The sequence below is a fragment of the Hemitrygon akajei genome, chromosome 11, assembly GCF_048418815.1.
Source record: "Hemitrygon akajei chromosome 11, sHemAka1.3, whole genome shotgun sequence".
Classification (NCBI taxonomy): Eukaryota; Metazoa; Chordata; class Chondrichthyes; order Myliobatiformes; family Dasyatidae; genus Hemitrygon; species Hemitrygon akajei.
This window is the reverse complement of record NC_133134.1, coordinates 38392769-38411548: the sequence shown is the minus strand read 5'-3', so window position 1 is coordinate 38411548 and position 18780 is coordinate 38392769. Positions and strand designations below refer to the sequence as shown.

Genomic DNA, 18780 nt, shown 5'->3' with positions numbered 1-18780 from the left:
CACATACCCAGACTCTGCTTCCGGAATTACATCACGCTCCCGTGCGTGGGCTTATATAATACACTAGGGTATTCCCTGGACTTCTTAAAGTTTCCATCGACCAGCCTGATTCACCATCAATAACTCTCGGAGACGTGAGGCGAGATGTAGCTTTTATTGGCTGGAAGAAAGAACAAGCAGCAATTGACCACCACACTGCATCCTGGAGACTGAGGCCGGGCTCAGTCGCCAATCGCCTTTATACCGGGGTCCGTGGGAGGAGCCACAGGAGCAGAGATATGCAGTTCACCACACAGCTATTTTGATGTACCGAGCTCCGTAGTTGGACGCTGACGGGTTTCGGAATGGCTGTGTTTGTTCTGCAGAGTCTGAACTCGATCCGTGCGGCACTGTCTGACCAGACCTGTATCCTTATCCTTACTGCCCTGGTTTTACTGGCTTGGTCAGTAGCTCATTCTAACTTCATACGGACAAGTTTCGCTGAAATGTTTTACTTTGTTTATCAGCAGTTTATCTTTAGTTAATCTAGAAAGTGTTTGGGGATGCGAGGGGAAGGGGGTTGAGAAAATGACAACCCCGTTATATAGCGACCTTGAGAGCCGAGAATGGCCGTGGTTCGCTCACCGTTATTTTTACTCCCGGTGAGCTTCCGAGCAGAAAACTGCAGGTACTGTAAAACGAAAAAGGGAAACGTTGGAAGTAATCAGCAGGTCAGGGTGATCGAAGTGTACGCTCTAAACAATACTGTCGGGAATGGGAGCAGGTTGAGGATGTGGGTGTTACAAAATGTGGCGCTGGAGGGTGAGTCCTCTGATCTCACCTTTATCCTTTCGGGCCGAGACCCTTCGTCAGGACTAACCGAAAGGAAAGATAGTAAGAGATTTGAAAGTAGTGGGGGGAGGGGGAAATGCGAAATGATAGGAGAAGACCGGAGGGAGTGGGATGAAGCTAAGAGCTGGAAAGGTGATTGGCGAAAGTGATACAGAGCTGGAGAAGGGAAAGGATCATGGGACGGGAGGCCTCAGGAGAAAGAAAGGGGGGAGCACACACACATTGACTTCTCTAACTTCTGTTAATGCCCCTCCTCCCCTTCTTACCCCATCTCTGACATATTTAGTTGTTTGCCTGTTCTCCATCTCCCTCTGGTGCTTCCCCCCCCCCCCCTTTCTTTCTCCTGAGGCCTCCCGTCCCATGATCCTTTCCCTTCTCCAGCTCTGTATCACTTTCGCCAATCACCTTTCCAGCTCTTAGCTTCATCCCACCCCCTCCGGTCTTCTCCTATCATTTCGCATTTCCCCCTCCCCCCACTACTTTCAAATCTCTTACTATCTTTCCTTTCGGTTAGTCCTGACGAAGGGTCTCAGCCCGAAACGTCGACAACACTTCTCCCTATAGATGCTGCCTGGCCTGCTGTGTTCCACCAGCATTTTGTGTGTGTTGTTGTTTATCCTCCGGTTATAGGTTTGGGAGGAGCTATTGGATGAGGCTAGGTGAAAAACTGCAGCGTATTTTGCAGATAGTACATCAGTCCTGATTCTTTTGGTGTAGTGGGAAGTATGTTTAGGGTGGTGGATAGAGTAGGATGGTGGCTTCATCCTGGTTTGTAGAGCACTACAGCACAGCAATAAGCCCTGGCCCAACCAGTGCACGCTCACCTAATTTTATCCCTAGTCCCGTCTGTCGGTACTCAGAGCATGTCTCTGCAAACCCCTTCTATCCACGCACGTATTCAAACTTATTTTGAACGTTGCATTTAAACCTGCATTTACCACTCCCACTGGCAGCTTAATCCACACTTACTCCGTCCACTGAGTGAAGAAGTTTTCCCTCATATTCCCCTTAAATATTTCACTTTTTGCCCTAACTCTATGACCCCTAGTTTTAGTCTCATCCTGCATGAAGAGAAAAAGCAGGCTTTTATTTGCCCAATCTACACCCCACGTAATTTTGTATACCTTTATAACTCTTCATTCTCCTGTGCTGCAAAGTCCTAACCTATTTAACTCAGGTCCTCAACTAATTTCAAGTGTGATAATCACATTGACGTGCTTTGTCTGCCAGAGCAGCCTTTTAAGTGTTCTCCTTCAAATCATCATTTTCATTATGACATTCAAGATGTTTGTAGATATCTTCAAATTCTTTATAGTTCCTAACTTGAAGTATTAAAATCCTTTAATTTCCACTTCTGACCATTTCTGTCATCTCCAAGTCTGAATGCTTGAAACAATAATGAACAAAACAGTTTTGAATTCTCTTATTGTTTATTACTTGCCAGCTGCTTATGGAACACAAAAATAGGCATATGGTACTATTTAAAAACTGTTCACTCTAAGCAAGTCGTACTGTCTAACAGCCACGCAATGTGCAGGTGACAGGCATTCATTAGAAACTGTTCAGCAACTGTCTCCTGCCCCAATTAGTATCCCAAGTAAATGAAGGGAACCCCAGCTATTTTCTTGATTAAGTTTTATTCTTTAAGAGCTGTCCCAAATAAGTGGCTGCCCTGATTAACCAGTGGTGCTATTAACCAGAATCTACTGTAGTACTGTCTGACTCTTTGAATGCTGGTTTCATTAAAAATAATCCAACAAACTAGGAGATTAGTGTGCTATCTAACTTTATTACTTACAAAATAATCCACTTATCAGTTGAGAGAACATTTAACTTCCCCAGTTGTTCTAACTACCTTTGTGCAGAGAGGGAAAGCCTGCTTTTGGATATGTCTCCCAAAGCTGGATGGAGTTTCTGATTAATAACTATTTTTTGCTTCTATTACGGAGGCAAAGGACCATCAGCTCTACTGAACCTCACTATTCTTTGTTGTTTGCGTTTTCCTGGTCTTAAGTCTCAACTCTTAAACCTTAATGTGCAATGGTTAAAGGTTTTAAAAACAAAAGAATCAATGGTTCATTTGTTATCAAAGTGTACAACTCTGAAATTCTTCAATTCTCTGGGTAGCCATGAAAACAAGAAAGAAAAGAAGGGCAGCACAGTCATCGACCACAAATCCCCCTGCAGTGGACAAAAAAAAAAACAAACAGAACTGGAACAGGAACATCAAACCCAAATCCCTCCTGCACAAAGAAAACCGAACAAAACAGAACAGACACATCAGATAGAAGAGGGATTCTTTCAGGGATTTGTGTTCAGAATAAAGTGCATAAGTACTGTATATTTGATGTTGCTGTACTAAGCATTATAAATGTTATTGTTATGAAGATGTTTATCACTTAATTTTGATTTGCAGTTACAGTGTTTTACCATATGGGGTTTTTAAACGACTTGGAATTCCAGGGCCAAGGCCATTGCCATTCATTGGGACATTTCTACATTACAGAAAAGTATGATATTTTTTCAACATGTCAATAACATATGTTAGTAGCTCATCTACTATTCAACCAACTTGCTATTGTTCCTTTATTTAAGGGAGAGTTCTCTAAACCTCCGGCTTTGTTTGGATGAGAGAAGATGCCACAGATTCAGTTGGGATGTGGGGTAATTACTTTTTCTTTTCCTGCTCTGGTGCAGGTGAGAAGGTGTTGGAAGGGCCAATCAAAGTTCAGAGTAAATCTATGATCACAGTAGGTGTTAGTCACTGCATACTACCCTGAGATTCATTTACTTGCAGGCATTCACAGTAGAATAAAGACATGCAATGGCATCACTAAAAATTTTCACACAATTGATGAACAACCACTGCGCAAAATGAACTGTGCAAATACAAGAAACCATTAATAATAATAATAATAATAATAATAATAATAATGAGAATGTGTTGCAGAGTCCTTGAAAGTGAGCCCATAGGTCAATGTCAACTATCTAAAGGGCCAAAATTAGGGGAAAAATCTGGCTGGTGTATGCTAGTGTAATGCGTATGTTAATCAAAATGGCTTTTTTGTTTGTTAAAAGTAAAACTGCTTCTTTGTTATGCTAACTGGTGAGGGAGTGTTTTCTTGCAGAACATTCTCGAAGCTTGTTTAGGTTAAAGTTGCTGATAATGGGGATTGCATTCATTTGTTAACCAATTGGGTTGGATGTTATTTTCTGTTGTGCGTCTGGGAGCTGGGATTGCGCAGTCTTTTCAGGTATCGGGGAGAAGACAGCGAACAATGTGGATGTGTGCGGTACTGCTCGGTTGATTGCTTCGGGTGGTCCCAGGTGCGGGGTCATGGAGGTTGGAGGAGAGCGAAGAGGGGTTGGACAATTCGATGGTTGAGCTCCAATGATGTGCACTAAATTGACTGAACTCTGATAAGTTTTGGCGCCTTTTCTTTATTTTCTTTTCCTTCACATATACTGTATCGTTATTAATCACTTAGTTCTAGTAAGATTCATAAAGTGTATTCTGTAACCGTACCTGGTGTGAGCTTGATATTGTGTGTGCAACGTTGCATTAGCGTGTATTCCACAGTATCCATGTATACAGGAGGCGGGTGGCTGGAATTTTCCCCTTGACATACACCAACCGGTCGCGTAAACGTTACACTAGTGAAACTTTAATATTTTTCAGTTTATTTTGAATTATTCACTGACTAGGTCATGTAATTAAAAGGGTTTCATGAAGCAGTCCTACATTGTATACATCATAAGCATTTACTAAAATAGAATAATAAAGACACATTAATGGCTCATATAAGAATTTGCAGTTTTGACTGTACAAGTAAAATTTAGCTGTAACTCATTTTGCCACAAGTTTGAATACGTTTTCTCATGCTCCAAGCTGAGAAAGCATTAAGAATGACACCATTAATGCATTAAAGACAGACAACATTAAATGGGCAGTGAGCTGTAGTGACTCTAAAAGTAGCTACCGATGTCTGTGATTATGTTACTAAAATATTTATTGATGTTTCCTTGGATCCACTGGGAAGCAAATTTAAACATTCCCTACACTGACTATTAGCGTAAGGTTTTTGAGTTATCTATGAATGAGCAAAGTGTGTGAACTGAAATGAACTGTGAAAACATCTATAATTTTTTTAAAGAAGGTGATTATATATTTTGTTTGATTTGTGTGCGATCACTCATCTGATTTAATTCTTAAGAAAGTTTCTGGTAGTTGCAGTGAGTTTTTTTGGTTGTTTGAGAGAACTCTTTCTCTTGATGGCATTGCAGGCTGGCTGCCTTCCTTAAAATCAGAATCAGAATTAGAATCAGTCTTTAATCGCCAAGTACCTATGCACATACAAGGAATTTACTTCCGGCAGATGTTGTCTCTCTGCTCATAACAATAATAATGATAAATATAAATGAAAATATAGATTATACATACAGGTAGTGCAATCCAAGTAATAGTTAGCCGACAGTTAACCAGCAGTTAACTGTTCAGCAAGGTGACCGCAGTAGGGAAAAAACTTCTCCAATGCCTATTAGTCTTAGTCTGGAGGGATCTGAAGCACCTACCAGACGGAAGCAGATCAAACAGTCCGTGCACAGGATGGGAGGAGTCCTTTAAAATCACCCAATTAGACCGGATTAAAGGGGAAAAACAGAAGTGGCTTCTTCTGCTAACTTGTTTCATTCCATTTTCTGTGAATAGTTCATCCTTGCTCATGGGAGCAGTATTATGTCACTACATCAAAGATTTCTCAGCCAATTTTTCACTCTCACCATCAATAAAGTGAAGCTCACCCAAAACTCTGCTGGCCCTGCTCAGTCACGACATTAATTGACTCCAGGTCCTTGAAACCTTTATCAATCCTTTCATTCTTGTTTGGCCTTCTCCATCTCTATGGGACAGCATGGTACTGTAATGGCTAGCACTGCGTTTTACAGTACCAGTGGCCTGGGTTGAATTCTCATCACTGACTGTAAGGAGTTTGTACATTCTCCTTGTCACTTTGAGGGTTTTCCTCCAGGTGCTCCGGTTTCCTCCCACAGTCCAAAGACATACAGGTTGGTAGGCTAATAGGTCATTATAAATTGTCTTGAAATTAGGAACTGAAGCTCACCTAAAACTCTGTTGACCTTGGTCATTAAAACATTCATTGACTCCAGGTCCTTGAAACCTGGGGTTGCTGGGCAGCACAGCTTGAATAAAATAAATAAATAAACAAACAAACAAACAAACAAATATATGTAAGCTCTGACAATTGTTGGCAAAATCTGAGTTGCTCAAATCCAGTTCTCACTCTTTGTTTAACCTCCCCATTCAAAGCCATACCCATGACTGTCTCACCCCTGATTTAACCCTAGCCTAATTTCCTCCCTAAATTTCTTAGCCTTCGACTCCTCATTATTTGAAGCCTTTGTGCAGCTGCCCTAATGAGTGATCTTCATTCTGATTACAATGATGCAGGATCATTGGAAAATTAGTTTACTGTTGCCACACATACTGAAATACATGTGGAAAAACTTGTCCTGCATACTGTCCATACAGATCAACTAATTATAACAGCCTTGAGGTAATCCAAGGGAAAGCAATAAATGTGCAGAATAAAATGTCACAGAACAGAGTAAGTACAATGTAATTAGACAACAAGGTGCAAGGACACAACAAAGTAGATTCTGAGGTCAAGAGTCCATCTTATTGTATTAAGGACTCATTCAAATCTTACAAGAGTGGAATAGCAGCTGTTTTCAAGCCTGGTGGTCTGCGCTTTCAGGCTTCAGTATCTTCTGCCTATTTGGGGTGGGGGGTGAGGGAAAGAGAGATTGTCCTGGGTTGTTGGATCATTGATTATACTGGGTGCTTTAGCAAGGCAATGGGAAGTATAGAGTCCATTGAGGGGAAGCTGGTTTCCATGATATCCTGAGCTCTGTCCACAACTCTTTAGAGTTTCTTGTGGTCATGGGCAAAGCTGTTGTCATGAGTGATCTTAAAGAAGCTGCATGCATATACTACCTTTCTCAACCTTGGGAATCTTAAGAGATTAAGAATGAAATGAAGTCACTGTTGTAATATAGTCCATCCAGCTTGAGGACTACAGAAATGATAATGAAGATAATGGTAGGCAGGGACTGACTGGAAAAGGAAAGAAGCAGACAGGGGTACAAAGTAGAATGGAGGAGTAAGTCTGGAGTAAGAACTACATATCTGACACTTGCTCCCCTTCTCTAGCATGTGGAGCTCACTATTAATAATTGGGCCAAATAGCACAATGCATTAAATAAGCTGATAAAATAACCCGGTTAGCAATATATTCATCACGTATTTGCTGCACAAATCACTCTCTCACCTAGAGGGGGTCAGTTGTGCTGTGAGGATTACATTCCTTGACTTCTCTAGTGCCTTTAACACCATCCAGCCCAAGATCTTAAGGCACAAACTAACGGAGATGGGAGTAGACTCTCACATGGTGGATTGGATAGTGGACTACTTGACAGATAGACCTCGTATGTGCGGTTGGGAGACTGTAGGTCTGACACGGTGGTCAGCAGCACAGGGGCACCGCAGGGAACCGTACTCTCTCCGGTCCTGTTCACCCTGTACACATCAGACTTCCAATATAACTCAGAGTCCTGCCATGTGCAGAAGTTCGCTGATGACACGGCCATAGTGGGGTGTGTCAGGAATGGACAGGAGGAGGAGTATAGGAAACTGATACAGGACTTTGTGATATGGTGCAACTCAAACTACCTGCGTCTCAATATCACCAAGACCAAGGAGATGGTGGTGGACTTTAGGAGATCTAGGCCCCATATGGAGCCAGTGATCATTAATGGAGAACGTGTGGAGCAGGTTAAGACCTACAAGTATCTGGGAGTACAGTTAGACGAGAAGCTTGACTGGACTGCCAACACAGATGCCTTGTGCAGGAAGGCACAGAGTCGAATGTACTTCCTAAGAAGGTTGGCATCATTCATTGTCTGTAGTGAGATGCTGAAGATGTTCTATAGGTCAGTTGTGGAGAGCGCCCTCTTCTTTGTGGTGGCGTGTTGGGGAGGAAGCATTAAGAAGAGGGACGCCTCACGTCTTAATAAGCTGGTAAGGAAGGCGGGCTCTGTCGTGGGCAAAGTACTGGAGAGTTTAACATCGGTAGCTGAGCGAAGGGCGCTGAGTAGGCTACGGTCAATTATGGATAACTCTGAACATCCTCTACAAAGCACCATCCAGAGACAGAGAAGCAGTTTCAGTGACAGGTTACTATCGATGCAATGCTCCTCAGACAGGATGAAGAGGTCAATACTCCCCAATGCCATTAGGCTTTACAATTCTACCGCCAGGACTTAAGAACTTTTTAAAAGCTATTATTAATGCTTTTTGAGACGGTGATTTAGATGCATATCATATTTTTTTTTACTGAGTTAAGTATTGTATGTAATTAGTTTTGCTACAACAAGTGTATGGGACATTGGAAAAAAAGTTGAATTTCCCCATGGGGATGAATAAAGTATCTATCTATCTATCTATCTATCTATCTATCTATCTATCTATCTATCTATCTATCTATCATGTGGGCCATAGATCCATTGACCCAAGTCATCAGTTTTTTTTAACCTTTGTAGTCTTAACACAACTGAATTGCAATTGGTTCTTCAAGATCATGTGAATACACTAGTCTGATATGATCTGTTCTTGAAATAATATTGTGTGCAGTGAGAATAAGTGAAAATTCATCAATTAGTTATTTAAATTGTTGGACATTGGTGCTTTAATCCAAGATTCTTTTCAAAGTCAGGACAGAGCCACAAAACCTGTTGCGTCATGATCATTTTATTAAGAGTTGATAAAACAAAGAGACATTGAAACAGGATCTGCTACTAAGAGACAAAGAAATAAAGATGGCGCTTAGCATGGAATTGCTAGTTTGATACCACAGAGATAAGAAAATTTCCATTCAAATCTGTAGATAAGAGTAAAACCAATTAAAAGGTACATATTTGAATACGGCAGTACCAAGTTACCCAATCGTAGTGCACTTATTCAAGAAATGCCAACCAAAGAAAATTCAATAGCTTTCCAGAATTATACTTTGTATAGCCACTAGAGGCATATTAAATACTTAAGTGCATATAAGAGCTTCTTAAAATCAAGCTGATAATTAATTGTTAAACTACAAAGAAAATACGAATTAAGTAGTCTAATCTAAGAATTAAACAGTAGGATCTAACAAAATCAGTAGATTGTACTTGGTATTTGCTTTTATGCTTCACATTTGTAAACTACTGTTTTTTTCCACATTATGTCAGTGACATTCAGATTAAGTCAATTCACATTTGTACAGTGTAAGTACCTTACCTAATAGCTTGTTTTCTTCCTCATCAGGGTATGTTTAAGTTTGATACAGAATGCTACCAGAAGTATGGAACAATCTGGGGGTGAGTGTAATTAATTAGCTGGTAATTTTTCTTTTTCCTTTCAAAAATTTAGTCCATTCCCATAATGCAATGTTTAGTACAAGAAAAGGTACCATTTGTTAGTAAAGGTTAAAAGTACAAATTATTGGAACTAGTGTAGTGTTTCAATCAATTATTACACTGTTAGTTGGAAGAAAGATTATTGATACATGAATATTTTGTTTTATCAAATTTACTCAACGACTGTTATATTTGTTCTGAAGTGTGTTGGTCCTGGGTGTGTTTGCTGTCTGCAAATAATCCAAACATGTAAGGACATGCCCCCATTAAGACCTGTTAGACACTGATCTTTCCCAGACAAATACCCAAAGTACATGCAAAAATGATTTAGCCTGGAGGTGATTTTTTTTTCTTTTGCTTTTAGGCTAGGCAATCTTACATTCCTCTTTTGCCTTTGAACTAATGAATTACTAATACATTTAAGGTGGACAGCAAAACATTCTTAAGGACTGTTGTGTGGAGCTGGTGAGTATCACATCAAAGGAGACACTGGGAACTCGAGGTATATTAACTTTGTTACGTACTCGTGACACGTGACAGTGGTACCCTTGTCACGTGACTGGGGTTGAAGCTATACTGGATTTGAGGTAATGGTCTTGTGATGGTGGAGTGAAGTCATTTTCCCGCCAGTAGAGATCATGTGACAGTTTTTACAGGATATAAGAAGAGGACCCCTCACTGTGGGGTGGGGCAGTTCATGGCTGGATTTGCCATGTTGACTTCATGCCACTGCATGATTTAATGTGATGACGCAGTTTAGTTGAAAGATGAAGTTTTATCTAATGCCTAAAGTTTAAAAGGTCATTGCCAGCAGTTTCTTTACAATACTGCTAGTGGAGAGTGAAGATCAGAGTTCGGGAGTTAAAGATTGAGGAGAATCGAATTTCGACGGTGAAACAGGTTCGACCTTATTTGATCCTTATTCGGAAGGAATTCGTTGACTGTTCTCGTGTTAATCTCTGCGGAATAGCAGAAGATTGAGGACAGTGTGATAAAGGAAAGGTCAGTGCCTTTAAGCCGTTACGTTTCATAAAATTCTTCGTGGGAAGAGTTCGACTTTGGAGACTGAAGAAAACCGACGTGAAAGAGAATTTAAATCATCTTAAAAAGTCTCTCCTTTTAAATGGACTGAGCATTTTGAACTTTTGGCAATACCACTTTAAAGAACTGTTTTTGCAACATCGCTTTAAGAACTGTTTGAGCTGCATCGTTTAAGAACTGTTTAAGCTGCCGCACAGCAGCTGATTTCCGGTTACGTTAGTGTTTGTTTACTTTTGGGGGGTTTGTTTTCAGTGTTTAATAAACGTGTTATTTGTTATTAAAACCCTTGCCTAACTCATATATATTTATTATTGCCTGAATGCATAACAACTTGAACTGAATGTGAACAACTATGTGGTGACATTATGCTTTCAAATGCTTTACATGTATTTATAAAGGGTTAAATTCCTAGAAAATATTTTAAATGAAAATTTTACATAGAAGCTAGATGTAAATCAGAATGATGTTATCAGCATAATATAATCCTATGCACTGAGATTTATGCTACTCATAATGAAAAATAGCTTCATAAATTAGGGATGTGTACCCTAAAGACATATCCATTATAGAATGTAGAACATAGATGAATGCAGCACCATACAGGCCCTTCGGCCCATGATGTTATGCTAACAAGTCTCAGATCATTCCAAACCCTTCCCTCATACATAGCCCTCCATTTCTCATTTTTCTTCTTTTATGGAGAAAATTCATATAACAGACATTTGTAAATTGAAGAATCCTTGTACATCAATTATTATTCATTTACTTATTTATGCATAAATATACCATGCTGCTTTCCCATTGCTTTTGAAAGTCTTTACTGTATACATAACAATTACCAGTTCAGTCTGTTGAACCTTCTTGACTCTGCTTTAAGTAGTGTAGTTACTTTATGATCTGAAGAATGTGAAGTCCTGACTCAGCTCAATGCTGACTTATGTCTATGTGAAATGGACTTTTTGACAACCTCCATCTTTGTGAAGATGTTTTTGGAGATCTGTTTTTGTACATTTTGCAGAGTATATTGGGACTGTTGTGAAGTGGCCTGGTCGAGAGAAGTGCCTGGTGTGAAAAGTGCTAGTCTTTGGCTCGAGAGTCTTCGGCGAGGAGACTGAGGGAGGAGACTATGCCAGGCACAATTGGAGAGGGTGAAGACATGACCGCTAAGCTGATTCAGTGTGCTACGTGCATGATGTGGGAGGTCAGGGACACTGATGGTGCCCCCGGCTGCTACAGCTGTGGAAAGTGTGTCCAGATTCAGCTTCTGAAGGAGCATGTTGCAGCACTGAAGAAAGAACTGGATGACCTCAGGTTTATCCGTGAAAACAAGGGTTTTCTGGACAGGACCTACAGTGAGGTCATTACACTGAGGATACCGGAAGACAGAAAGGGGCGACGATGAGGAAGGAAAGGATGCTTGAAGTACAGGAGACCCCAGGGGATGTACCTCATAAACAGGTTCACCTTCTTGGAAGCCGTCAGGACAGAAGATACTGCCAGTCTGAGAGGCGGACAGGTCTGCGAGCCGAAAATTGGTGAAGAAGCAGAGCCAAGGAGTCAGACACCAGGAAGAGCCGTGGTAGTAGGGGACTCCATAGTATGAGTTACGGAAAGGGGTTTCTGCGGCAACAGGCGAGATTTAAGGATGGTGTGTTGCCTCCCTGGTGCTAGGATCCAGGACATCATGGACCGATTGCAGGGCATCCTCAAGGGTGAAGGCGAACAGCCGGAAGTGGTAGTGCATGTCGGCACAAATGACATAGGGAAGAAGAGGAAGGACATTCTGCAGCGGGACTTAAGAGAACTCGGAAGAAGGCTGAAAAGCAGGACTTCCAGGGTGGTTATCTCTGGTTTGCTTCCAGTTCCTCGTGCTGGAGAGGGCAGGAACAGGGAGATAATGGATCTGAATGTGTGGCTGAGGAACTGGTGCAGGAAGCAAGGATTTACATTCTTGGACCACTGGGATCTGTTTTGGGGTAGGGATGAATTGTACAAAAGGGACGGGTTGCACCTTAATAGGCGGGGGACCAGCATTCTGACAGACAGGTTTGCCACTGCAACACGGATGTGTTTAAACTAAGTAGTGGGGGGGAGGGGATGAACTGGAAATATAAGGATGGAGTTAAAGGGAAAGTGAAAATAAGAAAACTTAAAAAGGACAACAGAATCAATGGAATAGAAAGCTCAAGAAGAGATCATACAGTATGGCCAAGTGAAATAGGAATTAATTTGAAAGGAGAGGGGAGTACCGAATTAAAAGTATTATATATGAATGCACGACGTATAAGGAATAAAGTAGATAAGCTTGAGGCTCAGTTGGAAATTGGCAAGTACGATGTTGTGGGAATAACTGAGACATGGCTTCAAGTGGACAGGGCCTGGGAAATGAATATTCAAGGATATACATCTTATCGAAAGGACAGACTGACTGACAGAGGGGGTGGGGTGGCTCTGTTGGTGAGGAATGATATTCAGTCCCTTGCGAGGGGGGACATAGAATCTGGGGATGTAGAGTCAGTATGGATAGAACTGAGAAATTCTAAGGGTAGAAAGACCCTAATGGGAGTTATCTACAGGCCGCCAAACAGCAGTCTGGATGTAGGGTGTAAGTTGAATGAAGAGTTAAAATTGGCATGTCACAGTTGTCATGGGGGATTTCAACATGCAGGTAGACTGGGGGAATCAGAATGGTACTGGACCCCAATAAAGGGAGTTTGTGGAGTGCCTCCGAGATGGATTCTTAGAACAGCTGGTACTGGAGCCTACCAGGGAGAAGGCAATTCTAGATTTAGTGTTGTGCAATGAACTGGATTTGATCAGGGACCTCGAGGTAAAGGAACCATTAGGAGGTAGTGACCATAATATGATATGTTTTAACCTACAATTTGACAAGGAGAAGGGAAAATCGGATGTGTCAGTATTACAGTTGAACAAAGGCAACTATGGAGCTATGAGGGAGGAGCTGGCGTAAGTTCAGTGGAACAATACCCTAGCAGGGAAGACAGTGGAACAAAAATGGCAAGTATTTCTGGGAATAATGCAGAAGGTGCAGGATCGGTTCATTCCAAAGAGGAAGAAAGATCCTAAGGGAAGTAAGGGGTGGCAGTGGCTGACGAGGGAAGTAAAGGGCAGTATAAAAATAAAAGAGAAGAAGTATAACATAGCAAAGATGAGCGGGAAACCGGAGGACTGGGAAGCTTTTAAAGAGCAACAGAAGATAACAAAAAAGGCAATACATCAAGAAAAAATGAGGTACAAAGGTAAACTAGCCAAGAATATAAAGGAGGATAGTAAAAGCTTCTTTAGGTATTTGAATAGCAAAAAAAAGTTAAGACCAAAAATGGGCCATTGAAGATAGAAATGGGTGAGTTTATTATGGGGAACAAGGAAATGGCAGACGAGTTGAACAGGTACTTTGGATCTGTCTTCACTAGGGAAGACACAAACAATCTCCCAGATGTAATAGTGGCCAAAGGAACTAGGGTAAAGGATGAACTGAAGGAAATTTATATTAGGCAAGAAACGGTGTTGGATAGACTGTTGAGTCTGAAGGCTGCTAAGTCCCCAGGACCTGATGGTCTGCATCCCAGGGTACTTAAAGAGGTGGCTCTAGAAATCGTGGACGCATTGGTAATCATTTTCCAATGTTCTATAGATTCAGGAACAGTTCCTGCTGATTGGAGGGTGGCTAATGTTGTCCCACTTTTCAAGAAAAGAGGGAGAGAGAAAACAGGGAATTATAGACCGGTTAGCCTGACGTCAGTGGTGGGAAAGGTGCTGGAGTCAATTATAAAAGAGGAAATTACGACACATTTGGATAGCAGTAGAAGGATCAGTCTGAGTCCGCATGGATTTATGAAGGGAAAATCATGCTTGACTAATCTTCTGGAGTTTTTTGAGGATGTAACTATGAAAATGGACAAGGGAGAGCCAGTGGATGTAGTGTACCTGGACTTCCAGAAAGCTTTTGATAAAGTCCCACATAGGAGATTAGTGGGCAAAATTAGGGCACATGGTATTGGGGGCAAAGTACTGACATGGATTGAAAATTGGTTGGCTGACAGGAAACAAAGAGTAGCGATTAACAGGTCCCTTTCGGAATGGCAGGCTGTGACCAGTGGGATACCGCAAGGTTCGGTGCTGGGACCGCAGCTGTTTACAATATAGATTAATGATTTAGATGTAGGGATTAAAAGTAACATTAGCAAATTTGCTGATGACACAAAGCTGGGTGGCAGTGTGAAATGTCAGGAGGATGTTATGAGAATGCAGGGTGACTTGGACAGGTTGGGTGAGTGGGCAAATGTATGGCAGATGCAGTTTAATGTGGATAAATGTGAGGTTATCCACTTTGGTGGCAAGAACAGGAAGGCAGATTACTATCTAAATGGAGTCAAGTTAGGAAAAGGGGAAGTACAAGGAGATCTAGGTGTTCTTGTACATCAGTCAATGAAAGCAAGCATGCAGTTACAGCAGGCAGTGAAGAAAGCTAATGGCATGCTGGCCTTTATAACAAGAGGAATTGAGTATAGGAGTAAAGAGGTCCTTCTGCAGCTGTACAGGGCCCTGGTGAGACCCCACCTGGAGTATTGTGTGCAGTTTTGGTCTCCAAATTTGAGGAAGGACATTCTTGCTATTGAGGGAGTGCAGCATAGGTTCACAAGGTTAATTCCCGGAATGGCGGGACTGTCATATGTTGAAAGATTGGAGCGACTGGGCTTGTATACACTGGAATTTAGAAGGATGAGAGGGGATCTGATTGAAACATGTAAGATTATTAAGGGATTGGACACACTGGAGGCAGGAAGCATGTTCCCGTTGATGGGTGAGTCCAGAACTAGAGGCCACAGTTTAAGAATAAGGGGTAGGCCATTTAGAACAGAGATGCAGAAAAACTTTTTCACCCAGAGAGTGGTGGATATGTGGAATGCTCTGCCCCAGAAGGCAGTGAAGGCCAAGTCTCTGGATGCATTCAAGAGAGAGTTAGATAGAGCTCTTATAGATAGCGGGGTCAAGGGATATGGGGAGAGGGCAGGAACGGGGTACTGATTGTGTATGATCAGCCATGATCAGTGAATGGCGGTGCTGGCTAGAAGGGCTGAATGGCCTACTCCTGCACCTATTGTCTATTGTCTATTGACTAATCCTCCTTGATCTCTATTAGTACCTGTCCACTACAAAGCATCTGGCTTTCATTTTACAGTGTTAATATGATCTGAATATAATTACACTTGGGACATTGGAGATGATTACTTAATCCAGGTTACCAGTTTAGGCATATCCTTGATCAGGAGCAAATTTACACCTTCTGCAGTAAAATTGTTCTTTATCTAATCGGACACCTTCCTGATTCAGTAAAGGCTTCAAGAGATTGCTCATTGATTCTTTTGAAGGTGTCTTTCTGTTGTTTCATTGATTAACTCCATCTTCCATCTCTGCAGTACATATGTAAATATTTAAATGATGGATCATTTTACATAATTATATGTAAATGTACAATGATGAAATGTCACTTTCTACATCAACTTTTTAATCCACTTTGGCCATTAAGCAACCAGGCCTTGCCAATTTCAGCCCTTTTCTAACCAACCTCATTTAACCTTCCTTTCCCCTCCCACACTGTCATTTTCTTCTTTATTCTCCGTAACTATGACTTCGTGTCTCAAGCTTAATGTGTAGTTGGACTGCCTGTCTCTTGGAGGCTGTTTGCAGAAGAACTGAAAATTTAATTTCCTTAAGATAAAAGAGAAAAGTCCTCTTATAGATTTGTAAGGCAAGGGCAGAGGGATTCACAATCTTGAGGAAGAGGACGGCTCAGTCGCGTCCTCACAGACAGACATACTGAGAATCTGTAGGTTCTTCTATGCCGGTCTGTACGACAGAAAGGCCACAGTTACCACAGCCTCCCACAGCTTCCTGTCGTCTATCACGCAGGTCTTAGACGACAGCAAGCGGGAGAGTCTGGAGCAGCCACTGACCCTGGACGAGCTGACTGGCTCCATCCGTTCCTTTATGTCTCCCGGAAGCGACAGCTTACTGGTTGAGTTGTATTTGGCTCTGTGGAACTGGATGGGCTCTGACCTGCTGAAAGTGTACAATGCTATGCTTCTGGCGGGCAGCATGTCAGAATCCATATATCCATATATAACAATTACAGCACGGAAACAGGCCATCTCAGCTCTTCTAGTCCGTGCCGAACGCTTGCTCTCACCTAGTCCCATGAGGAAGGGCATCATCACCCTCATCTACAAACAGAAGGGGGAGAGGGAGGACATTAGAAATTGGAGGCCCATCTCACTCCTGAATGTGGACTACAAGATCCTGTCCAAGGCTATCGCCAACAGGGTCATGTCTGCTCTGGGACAGGTGATCCACCTGGACTAAACCTGTGCTGTACCAGGCAGGAAGATCTCGGACAGCCTCGCGCTGCTGAGGGACACCATCGCCTACGTGCAGGACAGGGGGGTGGATGCTTGCCTGGTCAGCTTGCACCAGGAGAAAGCCTTCGACAGGATATCACACACGTACATGACAGACCTACTCTCCAAAATGGGATCTGGGGGAGGGAATCAGGAATTGGAACAAACTGCTCCACACAGACATCTGTAGTGCAGTCCAGGTGAACGGGTAGGAAACAGACAGCTTCCCCATCAGGTCTGGAGTCAGGCAGGGCTGCCCTCTCTCCCCTGTCTTGTTTGTGTGCTGCATAGAACCCTTTGCTAAAGCCATCAGTAAGGATGGGGGCTTAAGAGGGGTGATGCTGCCAGGCAGTGGAGGGACCCAAGTGAAAACCTCCCTGTACATGGACGACATTACCATCTTCTGTTCTGATCTAGGCCAGTTTGCAGGCTGATTAGCATCTGCAACCAGTTTAAGCTGGTATTAGGGGCCAGGGTCAACCGCACGAAGAACAAAGCCATGCTCTTTGGCAACTGACCTGACTGATTCAGCGTCCCCTTCACCATCAGGTCTGATTACGTAAAGGTGTTGGGGATCTGGTTCGGGGAAGGGGGGAGCGAAGCGTGCAATAAGAATTGGCTAGAGCGGATGGCAAAGTAAAGCAGAAATTGGGACTGTGGGGAGGGCGCTCTCTATCACTCTCCAGAGGTGAAAGGGGCCCTCCCAGTCAGATCCCACCCCAGTCTGCCTGTAACATCACCTCCACAACCCGCTGTCCACGGGAGGACTGCAGCGGGGACCAATTGGCAACTCACCCCCTTGCACATTGTGGGTTTGTGCAGAAGGTCTGGGGGAAGGTGAAAGGGCTTGTGTCACGTTTCATCCCCAGCGGCTGCGTAACAGAGGACTCTCTGATCTACGGGTTGTTCCCGGGGGCGCACACGGGAGACAAACTGCAGGTGCTGCTGGCAGATCATCAACTTGGTGAAAGACGCTCTTTGGTCTACCAGCACCTCGAGATGTCTGTGGCAGAATGCTGCCGACCGGCACATTCTCAGCTGCAGGATTACGTATTAAGGGACGCACTGAAACTCTGTGCAGCCACCGCAAGGGCCCGGTGGGGAAGGACCACGGTGTAGGGTTCTTCTCCTGTAGGAGTGGGAGGGGTTGGGTGGTGGGGAGTATACCCCTCAACTATGGTTGTATTATACAATACGAGCCAGTAGAGTGCCACGTGAGCGACTGAAATTTTTGAACTGTATGGAATGTAATGGTAATGTCTGTAAAGTATTCAGTGTTATTGAATGGTTTATTGTAAATAATTTTATTGTGAATAAAGTATATTTTGTTAAAAAAATTTATAGATTTGTAACAAGTATCTGATTCACCTTCTGAAAACATTACTTTCCTTTTAGGATTTATGATGGGCGGCAACCAGTTCTCTGCATCACGGACCCTGACCTGATTAAGACTGTTCTTATTAAGGAATTCTACACTCTGTTCACTAACAGGAGGGTAGGTGTACAAATGCTCTGATTGCTTTAGCCAGAGATACATTGATGTTTTTTTTCTCTTGTCACCGTGATCTTGCTCTCCATTCCTTTTTTTCACAATTTAAATTGCTGAGTACATTGGGATTGCTTTTCAGTGTGAGGGTGGTGGAAAAGTTGCATCTAAGGTGATAGTTTTCAGTGTGAAGTGGCAAACTCAAGAGCCCAGAGACGGATGACCTTATGCATTGCTTATTCTAGAGGTAGGGAAAACTAATTTTTGCATTGATGTGATGACAGTCCTGTGAGTTTTTATGCTTTATTACTCTATTGTCGCCAAACAATTGATACTAGAGCGTACAATCATCACAGCGATATTTGATTCTGCACTTGAGCTTTGAGTTAGTGGGCATACTGTTACTTCTGTCTTTTTTTTCTTAGAAAATCCCAGTGTTTGCTCTTCCATGTTTTCAATGAACAATATACTTGAAGCAGAGTAGAAAGTTCAATATAGTATCGTCTTAAATTCTATTTCCATCTATTTGTTGTG

At 42.4% G+C, this 18780-nt stretch overlaps 1 protein-coding gene across 1 annotated transcript in view; it reads left to right on the top strand.

Annotated features, from left to right (window-relative positions):
* The first annotated feature begins 285 nt into the window (after positions 1-285).
* The window catches only part of LOC140735492 (cytochrome P450 3A30-like), a 62158-nt gene continuing 43663 nt past the window's right edge, over positions 286-18780 (top strand). Inside the window, exons 1-4 of the mRNA XM_073060651.1 lie at positions 286-442; positions 3248-3341; positions 9209-9261; positions 18156-18255. Coding sequence (XP_072916752.1) covers positions 345-442; positions 3248-3341; positions 9209-9261; positions 18156-18255 — 345 coding nt within the window. The 5' untranslated portion in view covers positions 286-344. The remainder of the gene's footprint in view (positions 443-3247; positions 3342-9208; positions 9262-18155; positions 18256-18780) is intronic.